Here is an 18,923-nt window from a genome sequence, read left to right on the forward strand (position 1 = left end):
TTTAATTCAACAAGAAATCATGAGATATGTAAAAAAAAAAAAAAAGAAAGAAACAAAAGAAAGGGCCAAGGGCCAAGCACCAAAAACCCAGGAAGACTCAGATGATTCAGAAATTGGAGTTAACAGATAAGGGCTTTAAATAATACAGTTAAAATGTTTAAGAAAATAAAGACAAAGAATTTCATCAAAGCCTTGGAATCTATTTTTAAAATGGGAGAGGAGGAGGAACCATGAAAATTTCAACTTTCTAAATGAAAATTCTAGAACCGAAAATATTATAACTAAAACTAAGAATTCAATAGAGGGGATGTATAGCAGCTCAGACACAGCAGAACAGAGTTTCTATGGAATGGGCAGCAGGCAAATAAAAAATACAGAATAGAAATAAGGAATATAGCAAAAAGTTATAACATACATGTAACTGGAGTTCCAGAATGGAGAGGCAGAGAGAGAGAAAGAGAAAGAGAGAGAGAGAAGGGGACAGATGCAATATTTAAAGAAATACTGACCAAGATTTTTCAAAACTTGATAAAAAAGATTACATTCACACTTAAAGAGCTTTATGAATCCCAAGCAGGATAAATACAACACACACACACACACACACACACACACACACACACACACAGACACACTTAGCGACATCAAGCACAAAGTGCTGAAGACAAAAAGAAAAAATAAAAAAAGAGAAAAATGTTCAAGTAACTGAGGAGGGGGCCAAAAGACAGGAGCAACAATTAGACTGGTGGCTGATTTCTCAATAGAAACAATGACAAGCAGAAGACAATGAAAAGACATTTTTAAAATGCTGAAAGATTAAAAAAAAAAAAGCCAATGCGAAATTCTATACCCAGCAAAACTATCCTTTAAAAAATGAAGGTGAATTAAGATGATTTTATGTTAACAAAAGCTGAGAGACTTTGTTGTTAGCAGACCTGAATACAGGAAGTGCTTAAGGGAGTTTCCCTCTTAAATACTACAGCACAGTGCTCCCAAATGGAACTGCTGAACTTGAAGAAAAAACGAAGAACATCAGAAAGCAGCAACTTTGACCCAATTCTGCTCCAATAAATTCTCATTGCAGTGGAATCATTTGTTGTAAAATATAAGTTCATATTAAACAAAATGCAGACAAAGAATGAGGTAAAGCTTGAATTTTACAACTTAACAGCATGTAGACATGGGCGGTTTAATTTTAACCAAAATCAAGTTAAAAACATTGTTAAGCAACAATGGAATTTGGGCCCTGGGAGTCAGTGGTCAAGGGCAACAGCTGGCATGTGGGAGTCAAAGGTTATGGCTTGTGTGTGTCTGTGGTTCGTGGCTGTTAGGAGACAAGAAAATCTGTGGAGATGCAGGTGTCGGGAGCCATGGGCGATAGTTGTATTTTGAGGGTCGGGGTCAAGAGAGCCTTTGGAAGACTTATGAGTCAGGGTCCGCTGCTGACGGGTGGGTCGTGGTAGTTGTGTCAAAGGGCAGAGGTTGGAGGTCATGACCCACCAATGCACGCCGGTTGAAACTTGAGCGCAAGGGACGGTTGAGATTCCCGGAGGACACGCCCCTATTGGCCCCGCCCCGTGCACCGCCTCCGTCGCCCCGCCCCGTCCCTCCCAGCCCCGCCCCTCCAGCGCTTCGAATGCGGACGCCAAGCCTGGCTGAGGCTGCGAAGGACGAGCGGCGCAGGGACCCCGCGGGCGGCTGGGGCTTCCGCGGCGCCCGCCTCTGCTCCCTCCCTTCGGGCGCTGGGTGCCGACCGGCCGGCCGGCCGGCGCCGCCTCCTGGGAAGATGGCGCTGCACTTCCAGGTCAGTGTGCTCTGCGCCGCGGGCCCGCGCTCCGCCGCCCTGGGAACCCGGCGGGACGCGTCTGGAGACCGAGGGCCGAGGACAGCGGCGGAGGCCGCAGGGCCGTGGGCCGGTGTCCCCGGAGTCCCAGCCCCTGCCTCTGCCCCTAGCCGGGGACCGGGACACTGGTCTGGGCTGCACACCCCAGGCCCGGGCCGGAGCCCGAGAAAGGGGCGGCCGAGCCTGGGTTGGAGGCGGCGGGTGGAGGGGGCGGGGGACAGGCCCAGGGCTCGTCCCGGGGAAGGTGCGGACGCCGGCAGCACGCGCGCTGACCGCGGCTTAGTGTTGCCAGGGCAGGTGGGAGTCCCAGCTGGGCCGGCTTTGGCGCGCCTCGCGCGGCTGCCGAGCGGTGGAGCAGCCTTCCCGCCTTCCCGCCGCGTCGCCGGCGCGGCTCTGTCGTCAGCCTCCCTCCACACAGTTGAGCCCCAGCCGGAGCGGGGACTTGGGATCCACCGAAGGAGCGGCGGCAGCAGTTGGACTTTAATTGGCCAGAGGAGACAGGGGCTGCGTCTGGGGGGAGTTGCGAGGGAGGGCTACGCGGCCGCCTCTTCGGAGGAGGAAACCCGGGCCGGGCCGGGCCGGGCGCGGGCGCGGGCGCGAGGATCGCAGAGGCTACGAAGATGGGACGCGTGCTTGTATATCCTCGGGCTGCTCTGACATCCCCGTTCAATTATTCAGCAAACATTTATTATCTTCCCACTGTGTCTCAAGCATTGTGGAAAGTTCTGGGGATAAAGGATGACATCTTACTGTCCTCGCCCTCATACAGTTAACAGAGAATTACAGTACAAGTGAAAAATGTATGGTAGAAATAGTCACAGTATCATAGCACAGAAAAGGGGGTAGCCAGCCAAATGTGTATGTTGAGAAGGAGTGAAGCAGAGCTGCTATGCTCTTAGCTGAGAGATGCTTTAAGATTCTTTGAGCCTCCATTCTTCCATTTATTAATTATTGAGCGCCTACTATGCTAGGCGCTGAAGATACAACAGCTCTGAACAAAACTCTATGGTTTCTGCTCTCAGGGAACTTGCAATCTACTCGTCCTTGAAAGAGTCGTAGGTGTTTGCCAGGTGAAGAGGAAGGGAAGGATATGGAGGTAGAAGGACAGTGTGAGCCAAGGCAAAGAATTGTGGAAGAACATGGTGTACTGAAGAAAGTTCAGTCTGGTTGGGACAAAGGGATGGGATCAGGGGAGGCAGTGGGTGGCAGGAGATGACCCCAGGGAGGGAAGGGAATTTCATAATATGGTGACAGTGTATCTAAGAATCTCATTCCCCTTGTAGACTTTTTTGAACCCCCTGTGATTCAAAACCCCCACTGATTTATAACTTGGCTGATTTATTGATTCTTCTAAAGGGTCTTTTTTTAAAACCAGTTACTGTCTGATAATCGACAGTTCTAGAATGTTATGTAGTAAGCCCGACACATTACCTTTTGACTTCGTGCCATTTCTAAGGGTCCTCAGGTCAAAATAATGTATTACCACTTTAGTAAATATGCCCTCTGGGAAATTTTCACAGGAAGAATCTTACAAGGAGGATTTATGGATTGTAAATAGGTAATCAGATGTTCACAGAGCCCGAGTAAATCTTGAGAGTAAATTAAAAGGTATGGTGGAACTTTGGAATTTTTTCATACATGGAAAGGTGATGGACAGTAAATCACCAAGTCCTGGAAGACTTCTTCATATTTAGGCACAGTGTTGGAAAAATTAGCTGCTGATGTCAAAAGTACCCATATTGGTTTTGCAGGAATGTACTTCACAGTACATTCCAACATAAGTACTTCACAGTACATTCCTGTAGACAGCTTAAAAGCGGAGTTGGACAAATAAAAGATCAGACAGTTTTGTTGACTAGAAAAAAACTGAAATTTCTCCGTTTGAATTCTTTTTAGCATATAGGATCATATTGTTAATCAGTTAACTCAAGGAACATTTGTTAATAGTGATAACCAGTACCTAGCATTTTGAGTTTTCGTATCCTCATTATAGAGGTGAGCCCTGCCACTAACTTAAAAAGTGTGCATATATACATTTTATTCTGAAGACACTGAGTCTTAAAACAGTTGTGACTTGCCCAACGTTACAGAGTTAGAGTAGGCCTCATAACTCACAAGTTCCGTGTTCCCCATTACCTCTGTCTTACTGTCACCTACCCAAAAGGGCAGCTAGGCAAAAATTATACCATCAAGATGATGAGTAAAGAAGCAGATTTGTGTAGGGTGAGGTTAGGGTACTGGTCAACATCTTTTTCACATCATGACATACATAAAAAATGTTAATTGTGTGTCTCATTAACATAAAACCGCTCATTGCCAAAGGCCATCAGTGTGCACTTTCCCCAGTGTCTCAAGCTCTGCTCCTGCTGCGTGGAGAGCAGAGGGATCAATATCTTAGGCATACCTGTGAATCATTCAAAGCAGTTGCATTCTGGTTAGGAAGCTGTGAATTACGATACCCTGTCCCAAAGGAATTAATGGGTCTGGATTCCCTGACAGGCAATCCAGATAAGGGGGCAGAGTGAGGAAAAAGATAGAATTGAGAACAAGTAAGAGGTAGGCACTTTAGGTAGAACAGAGGTACCTTGGTAAGAATCGAGAGAATGTTAGGAAAAATTTAAGGGACTCAGTTGATCCAACTTTTTTGCTCAGGACTGTTTAAGAAGCAGGAAATATAGCCATGCTTCTTAATCTCCAGTCAAGCTACCTGATTTGATCTAGATGTGATTGAGAACTATTATTTTTAAATGCAATTGTAACATGAGAAAAGGTACGTGGGAATGACCATTCTGGCAGTGTGGACTTGAATGGGAGAAACTATGGAAGATCAGTATGGTCTTTTATATTCACCAGTAACTGGAGAGATTATTTATGATTTATTGTGGATCTTCTGTATGGCAGGCACTGGATTAGGCTTTCCCCATCTTTTCTATCTTCATTCTACAATTATTTTGGAAGGTAGATATTGCTGTTTGCAGGTTTTTTGTTGTTGTTGTTGTTGTTGTTGTCGTTTGTTTTTTGAGACAGAGTCTTGCTCGCCCAGGCTGGAGTGCAGTGGTGGAATCTCGGCTAACTGCAGCCTCTGCCTCCCGGGTTCCAGTGATTCTCTTGCCTCAGCCTCCTGGGTAGCTGGGATTACAGTTGCAAGCCACCACGCCCTGCTAATTTTTGTATTTTTAGTATTTTTAGTAGAGACAGGGTTTCTCCATGTTGGCCAGGCTGACCTCGAATTCCTGACCTCAGGTGATCCGCCCACTTCGGCCTCCCAAAGTGCTAGGATTACAGGAGTGAGCTACCGCGCCCGGCCCTGTTTGCAGTTTTAACAGCAAGGCTTAGAAAGGTTAAATTATTTGCCCGAGGTCACTTAATAAGTGAGTGGCAGATTCCAAAGGTTGTGTCCACTCTGTTGGACCAGTGGTTTTCAAATCGAACCATGACATTTCTAAGACCCCACTACTCTCTACTCGCATTCCCAGAGCAGCTTGAGAAATCCCTGGCCCTGGCAGCCACAGTTAGAAAATATTGCTTGATCTACTGTCTGTGAATATCAGGGTGTCTGTGAATATCAGGGGGAGGTGTTGAGTTGAGTCTTTATAGAAGCATAATTGGGAGGACTTTATGACAAATTAGGTATGTCCCTGGAATTAGCCATACTGAGATTTGAGGGCAGAGTCCACAAGACTGCCCTTTCTTCTCAGACCAAGTGCAAGTTTGGGGGTTTCCCAAAACCACCCTCAGGTTCAGTAGTTGACTCACAGAATTCACCGAAAGTTGTCATACTCAGTTGCAGTTTGTTACGGGGACGGGATACAGATTAAAATTGGTCAGAGGAAGGTGACACAGGGCAAAATCTGTGCAGGTTTCAAAACTAAGCTTCTGTTGGCCTCAGGACATGTTGTACTCCCTGCATCAATATATGGCAATATGCACTAATTATTGCAAACTGGGTGAGCTCACCTAGACTTCATTATACAGGGTTTTTACTGGGGCTTCAGTTCTTAGGTATGATTGATTGATTGTCCACGTGTTTGAAATCAGTCCTAGGTTGACTATTACCTTGTGACCCAAAGTCCTGACCCTAAACACGTAATTGGTGTTTCTGGTGTGGCCAGCCCCCAACCTACCACTATTGGGTATGGCCAGCCCCTCCCCTATCATACCTAGATATGATAGGTATATCATACTTATCAGGTATGATATACATTACCTTTCAGAAGCAAAGGCCAGATGTCTCTTATGGCAAGACCAAATCTGTTACTATACAGGAGGTACAAAGGAGACTAAGGAGAGGGGGGAAGCAAAAGATAACGTTGAGCTTGTAAATCTACACTCTGGTCTAGAAATCTGAAACTACTGAGAAGAAGGGACACTTAGGCCGGGCATGGTGGCTCACGCCTGTAATCCCAGCACTTTTGGGAGGCTGAGGCGGGTGGGTCACGAGGTCACGAAATCGAGACCGTCCTGGCTAACCCAGTGAAACCCCATGTCTACTAAAAATACACAAAATTAGCTGGGCGTGGTGGCGGGCGCCTGTATTCCCAGCTAATTGGGAAGCTGAGGCAGAAGAATGGCGTTAACCCGGGAGGCGGAGCTTGCAGTGAGCCGAGATCGCACCACTGCACTCTTGCCTGGGCGACAGAGCGAGACTCCATCTCAACAACAACAAAAAAAGAAGGGACACTTAAAGTGGAAAGCATGTTCAATTCTGTTTGTCACATTTTTGGGTGATTTTTTTACATCTTTCTAGATTTCCAAGAGAAAGAAATTTGTACACAAATGTAAAGATGGTGAACAGACAGGGCTGAAAGTATGGACTGCCAGGCATGGTGGTGTGTGCCTGTAGTCCCAGCTACTTAGGAGGCTGAGGTAGGGGGATCACTTGAGCTTAGGGGTTCTCGCCTGTATTGTAGTGTGCTCCACCGGTGGATCAAGTGTCTCCACTAAGTTCATCAGTAATATTGACCTCCCATCAATATGGGAATGGGGGACCACCAGGTTGCCTAAGGAACGATGAACTGGCCCAGGTCAGAGACAGAGCTGGTCAAAACTCTAGTGCTGATCTGTAGTGGGACCATGCCCTTGCATAGCTATTGCACACCAGCCTGGGCAACATAGAAAGACCCTGTCTCTTGAAGTATAGACTAGGACATCATCTCCAGGTCGATGACGATGGAAATAAAGAGTGGCAATTTGGGCAGGTTGGGGGAGACAACATGTATTTGGGGTCTGTAGACTTGTATTTGACTCAGAATTTGATGATTTATCATTAATCTTGAGGAATTTATGTATATTTGATCTCAGCTTTAGTTTTTTAAATCTGTAGAATAAATATACTGAAAATACATACTTCACAAGAGCCTATTTTTCAGGATTGGTTTGAAAAAAAGGTGGAAATACTTTTGTAAACTATAAAGCACTAAAATAAATACTGTCTATTTTATTTTAAGAAGGAAGAATTCCAAGAGATCCAGATAAAAGCCTTCAGGGATACTCAGGAAAAGGTAGTAAGAGGAAGAAAAAAAGAGTTTGTGGGAAATGAGTAACTTCAAAATGAAGGCAGTTTCTGTTTATTGTAATCAAGAAGCTTAATTCCAGAAGGCAGGAAAGATACAGGAAAGTAATTGGAAAGATCTTTAAATTCAATTGAAGAGGATTTTTGTGGCTTATTAATATTTTACTGTTAGGGAACATTTATTTCCTGAAACAAAAACATTTATTCTCTTTTTTCAGCTTTACTGAAGTACAATTGATAATAAAATGTGTGTAAACTGTGCAATTGGATGGGTTTTGACATATGTATACATCTGTGAAATTGTCACCAAAATCAAGAAAATGAACATACCCATCCCCCCAAAAGTTTTCTTGTGCTCTTGTGCCCCTTTGTAATCTCTGTTTTTCCCCCACTCCTCTGCTGTCTTCCCTCCCAGCCAGGAAATCACTGATTTGCTTTCTGTTTCTTTTTTTTTTTTTTTAATCCATTCAACCCTGAGTGGATACAGCACATGTTTCAGAGAGCACAGGGTTGGGGGTAGGGTCACAGATCAACAGGATCCCAAGGCAGAAGAATTTTTTCTTAGTACAGAACAAAATGAAAAGTCTCCCATGTCTACCTCTTTCTACACAGACATGGCTTAAGAACCATACAATATACACTCTCCAGCATTCACCTGTTGATAGTTGCATGCATGACTATCAACATGTGTGGCTTTTACTCAGCATTCACCTGTTGATAGTTACATGTGTGACTTTTTACTTGCTATATAAAAATAACTCATCATTTAGGGTCCAATTCTGTGTCAGGTACAAAGGCCAGAAATAAGTCCAGAATAATTTGGAAGATCCTTATTTAGACTATGGTCAAGATTCCTCATTGTCTCCTAGGGTATGAAAGTTGGATGCTGTCTGTTTGTGTGTGTGTGTGTGTGTGGTTTTTTAGACAGGGTCTTGCTCTGTCACCCAGGCTGGAGTGCAGTGGTGGGATCTTGGCTAGCTGCAACCTCTGCCTCCTGGGCTTAAGAAATCCTCCCACCTCAGCCTCCCAAGTAGCTGGGACTACAGGCATGTGCTACCACAACTGGCTGATTTTGTTGTTGTTGTTGTTGTATTTTTTGAAGAGATGGCATTTTGCCACATTGGCCAGGCTGGTCTCAAACTCCTGAGCTCAAGCAGTTCACCCACCTTGGCCCCTCAAAGTGCTGAGATTACAGGTGTGAGCCACCATGCCTGGCCTGTCTGTTTGTATTTGATAGTTACTCTGTGGGAGGTGAATGATGTCCACTTCTTTGTTTTACCTCTTAGTTATTTATATGGGCTTCTAATGTTATCATTAAGACTTGTAGAAGCTTTAAGAACTCAAACCTGATTTGTCAACAAATTGAGAAGGGATCCATTTTTCTGAGACCATTCTCATATTAATCATATTCTCAGATATCAATGCATAAAACTAAGATGAAAATTTATCAGTTTACTATAAAAAATAAAGTTTCCTTAGAAAGTGCTAAACAGAAGATTGCTTGATTGGTTAGTAACCACCATGTTGTGGGCTTAATTGCTTTATATGTCTAGATAATACCTTTTACCAGGGGAAGGGTCTTTGTGTGTGTATCCCTTTCTCTAAAAAGGTTTTTAGTATACCAGGTATAAGTTTGTTACCATTACAGTGAAAGAATAACTTGATTTTCCCTTTGAGTCTTTTGTAAAAGAAAATTCAAACCTTTCCCTTTTTATCTTGGATGGCCTTTTTCATTTGTTAGTAATTTGAAATATCTTTGGAAAAAAAGAGTGATTGGTAACATCGTTGATTTAAATACTATGTAAATACACCCCAGGTCTGTTCTGTCTTGAGGTTCTTTATATCAGTAAAACAAAACAGACAAATAATTTCCAGACTTTTCCATAATCTTTCCAAATAGGTTTATTTAGGTGCCATTAAATGGATTACTATTCATATTACTTTTCTAGGGCTCACAACACTTTTTTTTTTTTTTTTTTTTTTGAGTTGGGAGTCTCGCTATGTTTCCCAGGCTGGCCTTGAACTCCTGGGCTCAAGCCCACTGCCTCAGCCTACTGAGTAGCTGGGATTACAGGCATGTGCCACCGTGCCTTAATACCAATATATTTTCATAGATCTGGTGGCCAGAAATCTGAAACATACACTGGTTTGGTCCCTTCTGGAGGCCCTGAAGGAGAAACCATTTCATGCCTTTCGCCCGGCTGCTTCTGATGGCTGCTGGCAATCTTCATTGTTTCTTGGCTTGCAGAAACATCACTCTAGTCTCTGCCTACATCTTCATATGGTCTTCCCTGCTATGTCTCTGCATCTCAAATCTCCCTCCTTTCTCTTATAGGAATACCAGTCAGTGGATTTAGGGCCCACTGTAAATCCAGCATGATCTCATACCAAGATTCTTAATTAAGGATTTGTGAAGACCCTATTTCCAAATAAGGTCACATTTATAGATACTGGAGTTGGGACGTGGACATATATTTTAAGGGGATATAATTAAAATCATTACAATATTATTAGGTAATGTTAAAAACAACTGTGTACCAGAGTTACATGACACTAACTCTTAATCCTCCAAACCTATGAGATAGGCACTGTTACTAGTCTCATTTTTGCTGCCTTTTGTTAAACAGGTCTGTTACTATTTCTTGGCCTAATTCTTTTTGCAGTCAAAGTCTACTTCAAAGAATCTTAGGCCTAGATGAATGCATGCCAGCAGGATCAGTTTATTAATTATACCGAGTATTATCAGTTCTAAAATTCAGTCCTCCAAATTTATTAGATGAAGGAAAAGACTTCTTAGGTTGATCATGAGAGGGAAAAAGGGACCCCTTTTTATTTTCATATATAAATACATATTTAATTTTACTTTAAGTTCTGAGATACACGTGCAGAACGTGCAGGTTTGTTACATAGGTATACATGTGCCGTGGTGGTTTGCCACACCTGTTGACCCGTCACCTAGGTATTAAGCTCCGCATGCATTAGCTATTTGTCCTGATGCTCTCTCTCCCTCCCCTCACCCCCACAACAGGCCCCCTGTATGTGTTGTTCCCCTCCCTGTGTCCATGTGTCTTCATTGTTCGGCTTCCACTTGTGGGTGAGAACATTTGGTGTTTGGTTTTCTGTTCCTGCATTAGCTTGCTGAGGATAATGGCTTCCAGCTTCATCCATGTCCCAGCAAAGGACATGATCTCATTCTTTTTTAATGGCTGCATAGTATTCCATGGCTTATATGTACCACATTTTCTTTATCCAGTCTACCATCAGTGGGCATTTGGGTTGTTTTCATGTCTTTGCTGTTGTGAATAGTGCTGCAGTAAACATACAAGTGCATGTATCTTTATAATAGAATGATTTATATTCCTTTGAGTATATACCCAGTAATGGGATTGCTTTGTCAAATGGTATTTCTGGTTCTAGGTCCTTGAGGAATCACCACACTGTCTTCCACAATGGTTGAACTAATTTACATTCCCACCAACAGTATAAAAGCATTTCTATTTCTCCACAGCTTGGCCAGCATCTGTTGATTCTTGACTTTTTAATAATCACCATTCTGACTGGTGTGAAATGGTATCTGGTTGTGGTTTTGATTTGCATTTTTCTAATGATCAGTGATGCTGAACTTTTTTTCATGTGTTGGCCACATAAATGTCTTCTTTTGAGAAGTGTCTGTTCATGTCCTTTGCCCACTTTTTTTTCTTATGAGATGGAGTCTTGCACTGTTGTCTAGACTGGAGTGCAGTGGCACAATCTTGGCTCATTGCAACCTCTGCCTCCCGGGTTCAAGCGATTCTCCTGCCTCAGCCTCCTGAGTAGCTGGGATTACAGGCGCCTGCCACCACGCCCAGCTAATTTTTGTATTTTTAGTAGAGACAGGGTTTCACTATGTTGGCCAGGCTGGTCTCGAACTCCTGACCTCATGATCCACCTGCCTCCGCCTCCCAAAGTTCTGGGATTACAGGTGTGAGCCACCACACCTGGCCACTACATTTGCCCACTTTTTGATGGGGTTGTTTTTTTCTTTAAATTTGTTTAAGGTTCTATGTAAATTCTGGATATTAGACCTTTGTCACATGGGTTGATTGCAAAAATGTTCTCCCATTCTGTAGATTGCCTGTTCCCTCTGATGGTAGTTTATTTTGCTATGTAGAAGCTCTTTAATTAGATCCCATTTGTCAATTTTGGCTTTTGTTGCAACTGCTTTTGGCAATTTCGTCATAAAATCTTTGCCCATGCCTATGTTCTGAATGATATTGTCTAGATTTTCTTCTAGAGCTTTTATGGCTTTGGGTTTTGATTAAGTCTTTAATCCATCTTGAGTTAATTTTTGTATAAAATGTAAGAAAGGGGCCCAGTTACAGTTTTCTGCATATAGCTAACCAGTTTTCCCAGCACTGTTTATTAAATAGGGAATTCTCTCCCCATTGCTTGTTTTTGTCGGGTTTGTCGAAGATCAGATGGTTGTAGATGTGTGGTCTTATTTCTGAGGTCTCTATTCTGTTCTATCGGTCTGTGTGTTTGTTTTGGTACCAGTACCATACTGTTTTAGTTACTGTAGCCTTGCATTATAGTCTGAAGTCGGGTAGTGTGATGCCTCCAGCTTTGTTCTTTTTGCTTAGGATTGTCTTGGCTATATGGGCTCTTTTTTGGTTCCATATGAATTTTAAGGTAGTTTTTTCTAGTTCTGTGAAGAATGTCAATGGTAGTTTGATGGGAATAGCATTGAATCTATAAATTACTTTGGGCAGTATATCCATTTTCACAATATTGATTCTCCTTATCCATGAGGATGGAATGTTTTTCCATTTTTTTGTGTCCTCTCATTTCCTCGAGCAGTGGTTTATACTTCTTCTTGAAGAAGTCCCTCACATCCCTTGCTGTATTCCTCAGTATTTTATTTTCTCTGTAGCAATTGTGAATGTGAGTTCATTCATGATTTGGCTGTCTGCTTGTCTGTTGTTGGTGTATAGGAATGCTTGTGATTTTGCACGTTGATTTTGTATTGTGAGACTTTGCTGAAATTGCTTATCAGCTTAAGGAGTTTTTGGGCTGAGATGATGGGGTTTTCTAGATTGTAGGATCATGTTGTCTGCAGAGATGATTTGACTTCGTCTCTTCCTGTTTGAATACCCTTTATTTCTTTCTTTTGCCTGATTGCCCTGGCCAGAACTTCCCATACTGTGTTGAATAAGAGTGGTGAGAGAGGGTATCCTTGTCTTGTGCCAGTTTTCAAAGGGAATGCTTCTAGCTTTTGCCTATTCAGTATGACACTGGCTGTGGGTTTGTCATAAATAGCTCTTATTATTTTGAGATATATTCCATCAATACCTAGTTTATTAAGAATTTTTAACATGCAGGGTTGTTGAATTTTCTTGAAGGCATTTTCTGCATCATTCTATTTTTCTGCATCATTCTATTGAGATAATCATGTGATTTTTGTCATTGGCTCTGTTTATGTGATGGATTATGTTTACTGATTTGCATATGTTGAACCAGCTTTGCATCCCAGGGGTGAAGTCGACTTGATTGTAGTAGATAAGCTTTTTTTTTTCTTTTTTTCTTTTTTTCTTTTTTTAAGACGGAGTCTTACTCTGTCACCCAGACTGGAGTGCAGTGGTGCAATCTTGGCTCGCTGCAACCTCCACCTCCAGGGTTCATGAGATTCTCCTGCCTTAGCTTCCCAAGTAGCTGGGACTACAGGCACGTGAAACCATGCCTGGCTGATTTTTGTATTTTAGTAGAGACGGGGTTTTGCCACATTGGCCAGACTGGTCTTGAACTATTGACCTTAGGTGATCCACCCACCTTGGCCCCTCTAAGGGCTGGGATTACAGACGTGAGCCATGGCACTGGGCTTGGATAAGCTTTTTGATGTGCTGCTGGATTTGGTTTGCCAGTATTTTATTGAGGATTTTCACATTAATGTTCATCAGGGATACTGGCCTGCTGTTTTCTTTTCTTGTTGTGTCTTTGCCAGGTTTTGGTATCAGGTTGATGCGGGCCTCATAAAATGAGTTAGGGAGGAGTCCCTCCTTTTCAGTTGTTTGGAATAGTTTCAGAAAGAATGGTATCAGCTCCTCTTTGTACCTCTGGTAGAATTCGACTGTGAATCTGTCTGATCTTGGACTTTTTTGGTTGGTAGGCTATTTTTTTACTGCTTCAATTTTAGAACTATTGGTCTAATCAAGGATTCTACTTCTTCCTGGTTTAGTGTTGTGAGGGTGTATATGTCCAGGAATTTTTCCATTTCTTCTAGATTTTCTAGTTTATTTGCATAAAAGTGTTTATAGTATTCTCTGATGGTAGTTTGTATTTCTGTGGAGTCAGTAGTGATAATCCTTTATCATTTTTATTGTGTCTATTTGATTCTTCTCTTTTCTCCTTTATTAGTCTAGCTAGCAGTCTATTTTATTAAGTTCTTATAAAAACCAGCTCCTGGATTTATTGACTTTTTTTGAAGGATTTTTCGTGTCTCTATCTCCTTCAGTTCTGCTCTGATCTTAGTTATTTCTTGTCTTGTGCTAGCTTTTGGATTTCTTTGCTCTTGCTTCTCTAGTACATTTAGTTGTGATGTTAGGGTGTTGATTTGAGATCTTTCTAACCTTCTGAAGTGGGCATTTAGTGCTATAAATTTCCCTCTTAATGCTGCTATAGGTACATCTCAGAGATTCTGGTATATTGGCTCTTTGTTCTCATTGGTTTCATAGAATTTCTTGATTTCTGCGTTAATTTCATTATTTACCCAGGAGTCATTCGGGAGCAAGGTTAATTTCTGTGTAGTTGTTTGGTTTTGAGTGAGTTTCTTAATCTTGAGTTCTACTTTGCACTGTGGTCTGTGAGACTTATGATTTCAGTTCTTTTGTATTAGCTGAGGAGTGCTTTACTTGCAGTTATGTGTCTGATTTTAGAGTAAGTACCATGTGGCACTAGAAGAATGTATATTCTGTTTTGGGGTGGAGAGTTCTGTAGATATCTATCAGGTCCCCTTGATCCAGAGCTGAGTTCAAGTCCTGAATATCTTTGTTAATTTTCTGTCTTGTTGATCTACCTAATTTTGACAGTGGGGTGTTAAATTTTCCCACTATTATTGTGTGGGAGTCTAAGTCCCTTTGTAGGTCTCTCAGAACTCATTTTATGAATCTGGATGCTCCTGCATCGGTTGCATATATATTTAGGATAGCTTATTATGTTGAATTGTTCCCTTTATCATTATGTAATGCCCTTCTTTGTCTTTTTTGATCTTTGTTGGTTTAAAGTCTGTTTTGTCAGAAACTAGGATTTTAACCCCTGCTTTTTTTTTTGCTTTCCATTTGCTTGGTAAATTTTCCTACACCCCTTTATTTTGAGCCTATGTATGTCTTTGCATGTGAGGTGGGTCTCTTGAATACAGTACACTGATGGGACTTGACTCTTTGTCCAGTTTGCCAGTCTGTGTCTTTTTATTGGGGCATTTAGCCCATTTACATTTAAAGTTAATATTGTTATGTGTGAATTTGATCCTGTCATCATGATGCTAGCTGGTTATTTTGCCCGTTAGTTGATGCAGCTTCTTCATGGTGTCCTTGGTCTTTGTATTTTGGTGTGTTTTTGCAGTGGCTGGTAGCAGTTTTTCCTTTCCATATTTAGTGCTTCCTTCAGGAGCTCTTGGAAGGCAGGCCTGGTGGTGACAAATTCCCTCAGCATTTGCTTGTCTGAAATGGATTTTATTTCTCCTTCTCTTACGAAGCTTAGTTTGGCCAGATATGACATTCTGGGTTGAAAATTCTTGTCTTTAAGAATGTTGAATATTGGCCTTCACTCTCTTCTGGCTTGTAGGGTTTCTGCAGAGAGATCTGCTGTTAGTCTGATGGGCTTCCCTTTGTAGGTGACCTGGCCTTTCCCTCCTGCTGCTTTTTATATTTTTTCCTTCATTTTGACATTGGAGGATCTAATGATTATGTGTCTTGGGGTTGATCGTCTTACTGAGGTTCTCTGTATTTCCTGAATTTGAATGTTGGGCTGTCTTGCTAGGTTGGGGAAGTTTTCCTGGATGATATCCTGAAGTGTGTTTTCCAACTTGGTTCCACTCTCTTTGTCTCTTTCAGGTACTTCAATCAGTCGTAGGTTTGGTCTTTTTACGTAGTCCCATGGTTCTCAGAGGTTTGTTCATTTCTTCTCATTCTTTTTTCTCTCCTGCCTTATTTCAGCAAGGTAGTCTTCAAGCTCTGATACTTTTTGTTCTGCTGGATTGATTTGGCTATTGATACTTGTGTATGCTTCACAAAGTTCTCGTGCTGTGTTTTTCAGCTCCATCAGGTTATTTATGTTCCTCTCTCAACTGGTTATTCTAGTTAGCAGCTCCTGTAGCCTTTTATTATGGTTCTGAGCTTCTTTTCATTGGGTTAGAACATGCTTCTTTACCTCAGTGAAGTTTGTTATTACCCGCCTTCTGAAGCCTACTTCTGTCAGTTTGTCCATCTCGTCCTCTGTCCAGTTCTCTGCCCTTCCTGGAGAGGTGTTGCGATCATTTGGAGAAGAGGCACTCTGGCCTTTTGGGTTTTCAGCATTCTTTCATTGATTCTTTCTCATCTTCATGAGTTTGTCTAGTTTCGATCTTTGAGGCTGCTCACCCTTGGATGAGGTTTTTATGGGGACTCTTTTTGTTGATGCTGCTGTTGTTGCTTTCTGTTTGTTTTTCTTTCAATAGTCAGGTCCCTCTTCTGTGGGGCTGCTGTGGTTTGCTGAGAGTTCACTTCAGGCCTTGTTAATCTGGGTCACTCCTGCACCTGGAGATGTCATCTGAGGAGGCTGGAGAACGGCAGAGACAGGTGCCTGTTCCTTTCTCTGGGATCTCTGTCCTCGAGGGGCACCAACCACTTCCCTTGGCTGGGAGTAGTGGCTCCCCTGCCCTGTGTGGCTCTCAGGTGGGCCAACGCACCACCTTGCTCTTCCCTCCTCCCTGTGGGTTACCCCAACTGCCTAGTCAGTCCTGGACAGAACCTGGATACCTTGGTTATCAGTGCAGGATTTGCATGTTGTTTTGGTTCTTCTCAGTGGGAGCCTCCGATCGCCACTGCTTCTAGTTGGCCATCTTGACCCCCTATTTTTGTATTTCTTACCTGGGTAAAACAATATAATTTTTATGTATTCATGAACTATGAAGATTGTATGCATTTTCCTGTTGTGAACAGTATGTAGTAGTAATCTGGGTTTGTTTGGGCTAATCTAGGTGGGGGAGATGTTTAAAATGTGGTTCATTTGAGGTTCTTTATCTTAATCAGCCTATTTGAAATCTTATTTTTGGACTTCTGTGTTTACTCTAGCAGGAAATTTCCAAATCTGGGATGCTGGGCTCTGATGTAGTTAGGGAAATGGAAAATGCTATAAAAGCGCTGAGAAGGAGAGAGGAAGAGAGAAGTAAAAGGAATAATGGAAGCTAGAGTAGGTCTCATTTTGGTGTTACTTGTGTATTCCTTTAATGAGAAGGTATATGCACATGAGGGAATGTGTGGGCTAGTATAGCTGTAAGGTTACCACATAAAATTCAGGCTAGAAAGGACAAAAAAATGGCGTGTTTTTTTTTAAAGGAATATCCCATTGTTTTCATATGCCTACCTGACATTGAAATCTTTGCCAATATTTTTTCTTTCAGAGACTGATTCTCTAATTCAAGTTTAAAGTGAGGTAATTTGTTTTCAGAAGACCTCTTTAACAAAAAAATTTTTAAGCTGGAGAGGAGTGCTGAACTCATTTTCTAATTCTTTTTTTAGATGGTTTCCATGTATCCCAGATCGTAATGAGATTAGATTTATATCATCAAGATAGGATGATAAACAGAATGCTTTAGTCTTTATGCTTGTAAAATAGGAGACTTTAACATAACTGGTTATTACATTGCTAGAAATACCATGGGATCAAGTCAAAGTTCCTGAAAATCCTGCAGCACTTTGAGTTGTTGGTTCAGAAGCCCGAAATCAACATATAATAAAAATAATATATATATATTTTTGAGACAGGGTCTTGCTCTGTCACCCGCTGAAGTACAATGATAGTATCAAGGCTCACTGCAGTCTCAACCTCCAGGGCTCAAGCGATTCTCCCACTTCAGCCGTCTAATAGCTGGGACTACAGGTGTACCCTACTATACCCAGCTACTTTTGTTGTATTTGTAGAGGGGATTTTGCCATGTTGCCTGTGGTGGTCTTGAACTCCTGGGCTCAAGCGATCCTTCCGCCTTGGCCTCTGACAGCGCTGGGATTATAGGTATGAGTCACCATGCCCGGCCTTAAATTCTTAAAATTTGAGAAAGAATATAAATTTGGTTATCTGCAACTTGTGCATGATCATTTCCCCCATCCATCTCCCTAACCTCATCTGGTATCTCCTTGCTGTGTTTATCAGCCGCACTGACCTTTAATGCTTTGAGATGACTAAATTCCCTTCTACTGAAGGACCCTGGTAAATGTTCTTTCTTTGCCTAGACTGCCTTCTAGTCTTTTTAAAATCTGATTCACTGTTGTAGGTCTCAGCATAAATATTATTTCTTGAGGCCTACCTTTCCAAATCCTTGTTGTAGACAAGTTCTCCCTTTCTTGTACTTTTCCATTGCAGAACTATCAATTTGTAAGTAAATAATTTGGGGAATAGGAGATGGGCCTGTTTTGTTTGCAACTGTATCCCCTAGTAAGTAGTTGTATATCGATAAACATGTATTGAATTAATGAATACACGTGATATTTGTATCCCTTGTTTTTTGTGGTTAAATATTTACCTCATTTTTTTCATTGAAGTAAAATGTTAATTTTTTTTTCTTTGAAGAGTTTGGCTGAATTGGAAGTGTTATGTACTCATCTCTACATAGGGACTGATCTTACACAAAGAATAGAGGCTGAGAAAGCACTCTTGGAACTTATTGACAGTCCAGAATGTCTCAGCAAGTGTCAGCTTTTATTAGAACAAGGAACAGTAAGTATTTGGTAACAATGATTAACCATGAAAGATCAGTAGATGTATGTCATTGTTAATGAACTCGTGTGTTAGCAATGGTAACTGATAGATATTGCCACATGGTTTTTTTGTTTTTGTGAAACTATAGTTTCACTGTCAAAGGGGTTAATCAGGAAAAGAATTGGAAAACCTGGAAAGCAAACTTAGGGAAGAGCCAGGAAATGAAATAGGAATGAATTGAGATAGTTTCTTGATTACTATTGGTCTCTTTTTATGTCTCATATTAGTGGGCAAATTTACATTTTTAGGAAGTTGACTAACGACTTAAAAAAATCTAGATAGGGGAGGCAGATTGTAATTACCTCAGAAACATGAAAGGATGATTCGAAAGCATGCTGATTACCTCTTGCCTGCCTCCCATCTAGATATTCATAGTCTAGACATTCATATTCATTTAGTAAAATATTTAAATGTCAAATCAGATGCTGTACTGCTTACTTGATTTATGTACATGAATTAAAGTAGCTCTTTGTTTAGTTGGAGAGGCAGATACCTAAATAGCTATGAAACGATTGCAGTAAGAGACTGTGTGGTCTAGAGCAGAGTTGTCAAACTTTTTCTGTGAAGGGCCAGATAGTAAAT

General features: G+C 41.7%; 1 protein-coding gene across 5 annotated transcripts in view; it reads left to right on the top strand.

Annotated features, from left to right (window-relative positions):
* Positions 1 to 1,578: 1,578 nt before the first annotated feature.
* The window catches only part of RANBP17 (RAN binding protein 17), a 428,680-nt gene continuing 411,335 nt past the window's right edge, over positions 1,579 to 18,923 (top strand). For 3 of the 5 annotated variants that reach the window (XR_010133994.1, XR_010133993.1, XM_063706955.1), the window contains exons 1-2: positions 1,625 to 1,804; positions 18,153 to 18,299. Coding sequence is in view for 2 of the 5 variants with exons in the window: in XM_063706955.1 (XP_063563025.1) it covers positions 1,637 to 1,804; positions 18,153 to 18,299 (315 nt within the window). In the remaining 3 variants the exon portion in view is untranslated. Of the gene's footprint in view, positions 1,805 to 18,152; positions 18,300 to 18,923 lie in introns of those variants that run through there. The other 2 variants (XM_019028430.4, XM_063706956.1) reach the window with 2 other exon arrangements.

The sequence above is a fragment of the Gorilla gorilla genome, chromosome 4 (genome assembly GCF_029281585.2).
Source record: "Gorilla gorilla gorilla isolate KB3781 chromosome 4, NHGRI_mGorGor1-v2.1_pri, whole genome shotgun sequence".
In the NCBI taxonomy this organism is placed as follows: domain Eukaryota; kingdom Metazoa; phylum Chordata; class Mammalia; order Primates; family Hominidae; genus Gorilla; species Gorilla gorilla.